This window comes from Oxyura jamaicensis, chromosome 25, assembly GCF_011077185.1.
Source record: "Oxyura jamaicensis isolate SHBP4307 breed ruddy duck chromosome 25, BPBGC_Ojam_1.0, whole genome shotgun sequence".
Taxonomy (NCBI): Eukaryota; Metazoa; Chordata; class Aves; order Anseriformes; family Anatidae; genus Oxyura; species Oxyura jamaicensis.
Genome location: NC_048917.1, coordinates 445,411 through 453,859, shown reverse-complemented (window position 1 = coordinate 453,859; position 8,449 = coordinate 445,411). Strand labels below are relative to the sequence as shown.

At 48.3% G+C, this 8,449-nt stretch overlaps 1 protein-coding gene across 2 annotated transcripts; it reads left to right on the top strand.

Moving 5' to 3' along the window:
* Window positions 1–6,203: 6,203 nt before the first annotated feature.
* On the top strand, window positions 6,204–8,449 carry TMEM79 (transmembrane protein 79). Of its 2 annotated transcripts, none has more exons than XM_035346708.1 (3): window positions 6,204–6,444; window positions 7,162–7,990; window positions 8,232–8,449. In XM_035346708.1, exons 2-3 carry the CDS (start codon window positions 7,273–7,275, stop codon window positions 8,447–8,449), a joined length of 936 nt encoding a protein of 311 aa, XP_035202599.1. In that variant the 5' UTR covers window positions 6,204–6,444; window positions 7,162–7,272. The 2 variants fall into 2 exon arrangements, with proteins under 2 accessions (XP_035202599.1, XP_035202600.1); XM_035346709.1 differs by lacking the exon at window positions 6,204–6,444 and adding an exon at window positions 6,556–6,697.

The window sequence follows — 8,449 nt, the reverse complement described above, 5'->3', positions numbered from 1 at the left end:
AGTGATTTAACGAGTGTTTCCACATCTGTTCATCTGTTTTCAGTTAGGTCATACTATGTATAGTTAACCTCTTATTGTGGAAGGAAAACTGCAAATACTTCAGCAGCTTTCATGTGTTGCATTGTTTGCTGCAGTAGTCCAATCTGTAGAATTTCCTAGTGGATACTAGCTATGGCAATCTGAGCCCTAAAGGAAAGTGCTCAAACACCAGTAAAATATTAAGCCTCTCCTTAGGTCTTGTGGAATGCAGGAATCTCCAGGTTTGGAGCCCTTGGGGAATTGGTGGTGTTTTGGCACGCATTGGGTGCTCTGTATGGTGGCTGTGCCCCTGCCCCTGCGTAGCTCTGTCCCGCAGCCTGCCTGTCTGATAGGCAAGTCCTAGCTGTCCTGGCTGGAGTCTTGTGGTGGTGGGGTTCCCTCTTCCTTTTAAAACAGAACACTGAGCGTAGTCCAGTTCGTTTAAATTGAAGAGATTTTTGGCAGCTAGTTCAATAGAGGGAGCTCCGCTACCTTACTGTTAGAAGCTTGAAGCATCTTTGTGCTTTTCTCAGACCTCAGGCTTCAAGTTGAAAGAAGTGTTTAAAAAAAAGGCCTGTCTTTCTTAACAGTGTTCTGTGGCATCAGGCTTTTGTTTTTTGAAGGCATTCTGCTTCAAAGGAAGAAGGAAGGACAAAACTGAGTCACAGAGATAGGCAAATCCAAAGAGGTGACTCAGTTACGGAGTGTCTCTTGTACAGCGAGGCATTGCAGATTTTTTAAAGGGGTGCATTACAGAACTAGTTTTTTTATTGACATCTGAGGGGGGCTTCATGGAGAAATGCAAAATAAATTTAGAATAAAAAGAGGGTACTCTCAAAGAGCCAAGAATGGTGTTGGACAAAACAGGGTACAAACAGTGTAAGGGAATGACTGTATTTAGTAGCTGTTGTGGCAAGGGAGATGTTGAACACTTCCAGCAGCACTGATGAAGTAGGACCCTTATTTAACAAAAACAAGTTCTTCTAGGATTGTAAAGAAAAACTGGAAATACACTGTGCTGTAAACAGACTCTTAATTATAGCAAAAAAAAAAAAAAAAATCCACCTTAGGGATGTGCTCATATGCTTTTAACCCATTCTATGGTTACTCTATTTAACCTATTTTCTAATATACAAATTGCTAAATGCAGAAAGCCAAAAACCGTTCTGCAAACTTTGGACTTTGTATTTCTCTTGGATTCATTTTTTTGTTGTTGTTGTTGTTCTGATATTATTTCTCATCAGACTATTTTGAGACAAGCTATGAAGCTGCATTAAGGGCCAGTCCCTTCTATTAAAAATAAAAATCCTTTTAATTCAAGTTGACTTTAAGTAAACTTGTAACGAACTCAGCCCTATTCCTATCCTGCACAAATGCCCTTTGTCATTTAACTTGCTGCAGAAGCTACCTATTTTTTCCCCCTAATTTTTCAATTTAACTAGAGAAAATGACCCTAGATATTAGATTATAAAATAGATGAAGCTTCTGTACAGCTAGAGTTAAACATGGTATTTTTATTCAGCTGACATATACTCATTTCAGTGTTGTTTCTTTTTTGTTTGTTTGTAAGAAGCAGAGCAACTTATTTTTGAAGAACTCTGACTTGAGTGAGCTTGCCATGCTTGCCAGGAAGAGTTTGCTAACCTTCATATATTGGAAGGAAAAGTAAGGGCTGAGGCATGTTATCTGTGGAGTGGAATGGTAAACTTTCACATAAGGCTTTGTAACTGAGTATCTTACAGAGAATACTCAGTTCAAATTGGGGTTAAAGCGATATACAGTTGAATGCAAGTGAAAGGTTTTAATATTATTTTGTGGCATGAGCTTCTGAAATGTTCAGCTGCTGTTATACAGGGTATTAGCCTAGGGTATTAATCCATATTGGGATGCAATTTTGCTTTGTGAAATCTAGAAAGCAGCATGTATTTAGCTGAGTGAATTCTGTTACCCATTCAGATAAAATTGTGTTCATTGGCTTGTTCTAGTGGTTTTGGAGAGCGCTGATTAATGTAATGTCTGTTACATACAAAGCCATATATAGAACAAAAAATTAAGGATGAGGAACTGAGTGTTTAGGCAGTATTTGGGGAACTTTGGTACAGGCATGTAGTTTCAGAAGAGAAAAGAGTTCTGAATTTATTCCTTCATTCTTGGTAGTTTACATCAAGTACTGTAAAAAGTGCTTACTTATAGACAAGATAATAGGATAAGTATTACATATTAAAATTAACTCATTAATATTGATGCAACATTATGAGGTTTGCCTTTGCAAACTGGGAAACTTTTAAGTTTCTGACACTGACAGCTAGTGATGTAAATCAAGAAAGAATTTGGCACTTGCACTTGATGGCTTTGAAAGTAGACAATGGGATAATTTTTCCAACTTTAATTCGTGACTGAAATTTTTGTCAAGTTTTTTTTAAACATTACTCCTCACTTCTCAAGCAACTTTTACTGCTAATTTTGAACCTTGTCTACACAGAAGTAATATGGAGGTCAGTATTGTGAACATCCCCCGAATTTCCATTTTATATTAGTAAATTACATTTCTTACTGTGGGGTTCTTGTGCTTGTAAGAGCTCTTACTAATAGAGAGCTGGCTATGCAGACAGATCTGCAGATTTAAATAGCCACCATTAATATAAGCAAAAAATGACAGTGACTTCGCATTGCATAAAGTTCCATTTTGCATATTTCTGTTGTCAGAAATGGTGTTGGTTTATTTTTCATTAAATGTTTTAAACTTGTTGAAAATATTTTGCCGTAGTAGTTTAGCTCTTGCCATGGCTTCTGTAACATTAAGGATTTTGCCTTTTGAAGGGGCACCCGTTCTGTGGTTCAGTTTCACCTTACTCATCGCACACAGCTGAGTGATGCAACATGTTCTGCCTTAGCTTTAAAGTTTAAGTCCTTAAGTATAACCTTTACTCCCTAGGTTTAACCCTGGTTAATGTGTGGTGCCCCACAGCAGCAAATTCCTAAGTGTCTACGTGCACGTCTGATGTCCGAGTGTGTCTCCTGAAAGCTCATCTGCAAGTTTGGTAAGGGTCAGGGTCTGGTATTTCATCTAAACTCAGTTGTGTCTGCAGGTGTCTTGTCAGTCCTTATCACTTTAAGAACCCTGCAGTATTAAATCAGAGACTTCTGTCCGTCTTCTTCAGGGAAGCAGTATAAAACTTTTGAGATGGTAAGAAAATAACTGTTGTGTTGTGAGGGTGATAACCAACCATGCATGCACTAGAAGATGCAAGCGAGCCCTTTTTCAGCAGAGATTCACAGAATCCATCAGTGCACATATCAAAATGTTTATCTATCCGAGGTCTGTAAGAGATGTATTGTGGCTGTATGAGAGCCAACTGGATAGAAGCTGGGAATGATGTCTTGTTGTAGGGGAGGGAGTGGGATAGAGCTGGGTGTCAGGGTGTGCTGGCTGCCACCTTCCCGCAACTGATGCTGTGGAGGTACTCTTGGACAGCATACAGGTGAAGAGCCAGAGGGCAGAAAAACGCTGTAGCAGTGGTCAGCTCCAGTGCCCATGGTGGCAGGCGAAAGACCTGTATTCCTCCCAAGCTTGACAAATCCACTGCTTTTGCTAGGGGCATACTTAACCTCCGAACTGCTGCAGAGAGCTATGTGCTTGCTTTAGGGGTGTCACTCTGTTCTCCAGCTCTGGATGGTGTGCAAAGAGCTCCATGGGTTGCTTTTTTATCATTATTTCCATCTGTGAGTACAGCAGTGATAAAGAAAGATGGGCTTCAGCGTACTCGGTATGCTCATGATCTCTGGCTCTGTTTCCATTACATCAGATGTGGAGGGCATGGAGAAATGAATAAAGCAGTGTATTTCTTTAATGAATACTGAATGGGTGAGTGTGAGCTGGCAGAAGCTTCATCCAGAAAGAAGTCAGGTGTTGTGAGGGATGACATCCGCACACGTGGTAGGAAAGGCAGGTGAATCATTTTTTTAGCTGGAATTCACAGTCCAATTTCATGAGATCAAAGTTGATATTTTACCTCAATAACTTATTAATTTTTCTGGGCAGACATAGTGTTTCAGCTGTTTCTTGAAACAAATTACTGTTGTGGATTTGTATCTAGTTACTCCTGAGGCCCAGATAATAGCTTTGGAAATAGCACATTTGGAAAGTGCTTTGCATAAGCATATATAAAAACCTAGCCTTCTTAGTATGGCAGGGTGCCTTGCTTTAGGTGTGGATTCAAATCCACAACAGGCTCACAAATCATTGTGGTTTTTTTTTGCCTTTACATGGTTGCTAGTCTTCCTTCAAGATGTTGTCGTCTGTAAACAGCAGTGACAGTTCTAGGAGTCTTTTCATGCAAGTGTGGAAGAGTGGAACGTAGGCATGGAGACCAGGGCTCCTTGTGAGGAGGATTTTTTTCCTGTGATAGAATAAATATTTGTTACTTTTTTTCAGTGTACTGTACAACACGGCTTGTTTTCATAGCCACAAAAGGAGGTTAGTGGTTTATAATCTGGATGTTCTGTGACAGAGCATAGTAAACTGTGTATAAATCTAGAAGTGAAGATTTTCATAGAGGCTTTAATGGGAGTGTTGCAATTATTTTTTTTTCTTGTTGATTTTTTTTGTAGAGTCGGAATTTTTTTTCAATTTTCTTCCTTCGGAGCCGCGACCCACGCTGATTGGCGCTGCTCGCCCCGCTATTTGCATTCGCCCCGCCGCTGGGAACTGGCTCGCGAAAAGGATTCATCGGCAAAGGCAGAACCAGGGCCTGGGTGAGCCGCGGGCAGGAGAGCGCGGTGATGCTACTGCGCATGTGCAGGGCTGGTTGCTGTAGCACTTTATTTTAGCCACCGGGCGGCGGTAGCGAGAGCTGCGGGAGCGATGCGCATGTGCAGAGCTGGGCACTGCAGTACCGCCTTTTGGGCATCAGGCGGCAGTAGAGAGGCCGGCGGCGTTACTGCGCATGCGGTACCCCTGCTTGCACAGAACGTGGCGCTGCAGTTCCCCTCCGTGGTCATCGGGCGGCAGTAGAGCGCGCGGCAGCGCTGCTGCAGCCCGGGGCGCTGCACTTCAGCGGCAGCGCGACCCCAGCGTGAGATCCTCCGCAGGTCTACCAGGGCCGCTCGGTGCCCTCTAGCTCCCCCGGAAAGCCTCCCAGTTACCGCCTGTGTCGTCTAGGATGCCCCAGAGGTCTTCCAGGGCACTCTAGGAACCCGTCGGGGCCTTCAGGGTTTTTTCTGGGCTTCTCTGGGCTTTGTCCCAGGTTCTCTCCTCCTGCAGCCTGAGTGAAGGCCCCGTCGGGCAGCACTGTGGGCCCTCATGCTGTGGCACTGTTGTGGTTTAACCCAGCTGGCAGCTAAACACCACACAGCCATTTGCTCACCCTCCCCACTCCCTCTCTGGGATGGGGGAGAAAAATGGGAAAATTAAGCCTGTGGGTTGAGATAAAGACAGTTTATTAAGATAGGAAATAATAATAATAATAATAATAATAAATAGTGTGTACGAAACAAGTGATGCACAATGCACCACCCACTGACCGATGCCCAGCCCATCCCCAAGCAGCTGGCCCCCCACCCCGGCTAGCCACCCCTATATATTGTTCAGCATGACGTCAGATGCTATGGAATACCCCTTTGGCCAGTTTGGGTCAGCTGTCCTGGGTTTGTCCCCTCCCAGCTCTTGCTGCACCCCCAGCCTGCCCGCTGGCAGGACAGAGCAAGGAGCTGAAAAGTCCTTGGCTTGGTGTAAGCATTGCTCTGCAGCAATTAAAACATCAGCATGTTATCAGCACTCTTCTCATCCTAATCCAAAACATAGCACCCTACCAGCTACTAGGAGGAAAAATAACTGTCCTAACTGAAACCAGGACAGGCACAAATCCCCATATTCTGTAGTGTGGGAAGAATAAACGGCTGTGGGTGTTGTGTTCCTAAAGAGAAGAGGGCTGCCTGAGGGGATTGACCCTTGGCCCTTCTGGGCTCAACCCTTTTATCCCCCCCAGCACAGAGCTGTGATGAGCTGGGACACAATCCTGCCCCATTGCAAATCCGTTACAGGTCCCCACCATCACAAACAAGCGCCAGGGCCTTGAAAACCCATGGAGGGGTTGCAAAAGTGCAGAGCCAAAAGCGCTGAGCCAAAGGGGCTGCCCCTGCACACAAAAGGGCCCCTGTGGAGCGGGAGACACTGCCCCACACACAGCCCGAAGTGGGGGCTGCCCCGCTATGGGGAGCATGCACCCAGCCCATGTGCTCATGCTCAGCACCATGTTGGGCGACGTTTCTGCGCCTGCTCCTTTCTGCCTAGCCCCACCTTGGCTGGTTAAACAGGTTTGAAGTCCAGACGGGAAAAAAAAAAAAATCAGAAGCATTTCGCAAGCTCGCTGCCCTGCAGCTGCCGCTGCACAGCTCCGCGCCCCATGGCCCCCTGCCCTTCTCCAAGTAAGTGAGGGGAGCCCCTGGTGTCCCACAGGGCTGGGGGTGAGTGGGGTTGGGAGACGGGAGATGGAGGTGGGCAGGGAGCTGCTTTAGCCATCCTCAGATCGAGACCCTCACTGCTCTATGCCTCCATTTTACCATGCTTGTGGCCAGGCCAGGACTCTTTCCAGGCATGCATAGGGGAAATGTGTCTAAGCGGGAGGGGGTTTTTGTGGCAGGAGGCTCCTGTGCCCACAGCCAGCAATGCCTGGAGCAGGTAAGAGACCAGGATCCCCTGCCCAGAGGGAACAACGGGGGATTTCTGCCTGAATCTCCTGGTACCCACAGCAAGTGGCAACTGCCTGCCTCCTGCACTTCCCCCCAAAACCCAGATCAGTCTCAGCCACGGGAGGCAGCAAATCTGGCCCATCTTGGCGTTAGCTGTGGTTCCCAGATGTGGCCCCGTTGGCTCTCCCCAAATATCTGTACTTGGCTGATGCTGGCATGGGATGGAGCTGTGGGTGGAGGTGGTTGCATTGGCCAGGCAGGATCCCATTTCCCCAAGCCCCATGGCTCATCCCCAGCCAGGAAACCTAGAGTGTTTTGGGGGGTGGAGGGCAGTTCCCAGGCTGTCCCTGCTTTGCAGATGGGGTTTATGCCTCATGTTGTTACTGGGGCTGTGTGAATGACCCCAAACCTCTCAGTTCTGTTGTCTTTTTGTCTGTCTCTGTTCTTGCGCAGGGTAAAGCCAGAAGGGATGAGAGCCTAGTCTCTTCCTGACAACCCAAAACAAAGGAGAGCTTCTCACCAGTCCCCAGCTACATCTCCAGTAGCACAGAGCCAGCCCCCCTCATGGCTGCTGCTGACCCCATACTGCCACCAGAGGAGGTGGCTTTGCTAGAGCTGGGGAAGGTGGCCCCGGCCACCCCCCTTGACAAGGTGCCTCCAGCCCCAAATGAACACCCAGGGGATCCCGACGCCACCCTGCTGTGGGACCAGTGCCAGCACGGTGCCCAGGGCCAGAAGGAGCCTACGGAGACTAAGAGGCGCTCAAGTCCTGAGGGGGGCCATGAGGATCCCGAGGAGGCTGCTCCTGTGTGCCCCCCAGCCGAATCTGAAGATGATGAAGCCCATGGGCTGCCCGTGATGGCAGCCCACGTCTTTGTGCCCATCAACCCACAGTGCATTGAGCGGAAGAAGCAGCCCACCCCGTGGCCCCAGGAGGAGGGCAAGGGAGGCTGCATCCCCCACGGGGACAGACCCGATAGCCTCCGCCAGAAGCAGGTCTTCCTTCCAGTCAGCCCCTTGCGCTACAGGGACCCAGCGGGCTTTGAGGGGCTAGTGGCTAAGCCATCAGCTGAGAGGTCATCGTGTCCATGCATCAGGGACTGCAGTGCCGATGGCCTCAAGGCTGTGGCCTCAGTGGTGGGGGCCCTGTTCCTGTGCCCCTGCCTCATCTATGGGGCCTATGTCTTCCTGCCTTTTGATGCTCCACTCCTGCCCACCGTCAGCGCCCGCCTGGTCTACACACTCCGCTGTGCTGCCTTTGCCACCTTCCCCATTGTCCTGGGTGAGCCACGGGACCAAAGTGTCCAACCCTGGGCTGTGTTAGCCCCAGGGGGGCAGGGCTACAGGGGGTGGTGGGTAGAGTCAGGGCTGGTCTCTGCCTCTCCATTGCTCTTGCCAGGAGCAGCCAACCATTTTTCTTACCCTCTTTCCCATCCTGCTGCACCTCCCTGGTCCTCCCCGCAGCCCTTGGGCCCAACACAGCTTCACCAGGTGCCTGCTCAGCCCCTCTCTCTACCCCCCAGGGATGATTGTCAGCGGCATCTCCCGCCTCTGCTCCTCTGCACTGGAGCCCTTCGGAGAGCTACAGCAGGAGGTGGAGATCCACCGCACTTACGTCTCCCAGTCCGTCCACCTCTTCATCCTCTACTTCTTCAACATGGCTGTGCTGGCCACTTACCTCCAGCAGGAGGTCCTCAAGCTCATCCCCCTGCTCACAGGGCTCTTTGCCATTTCCCGGTAA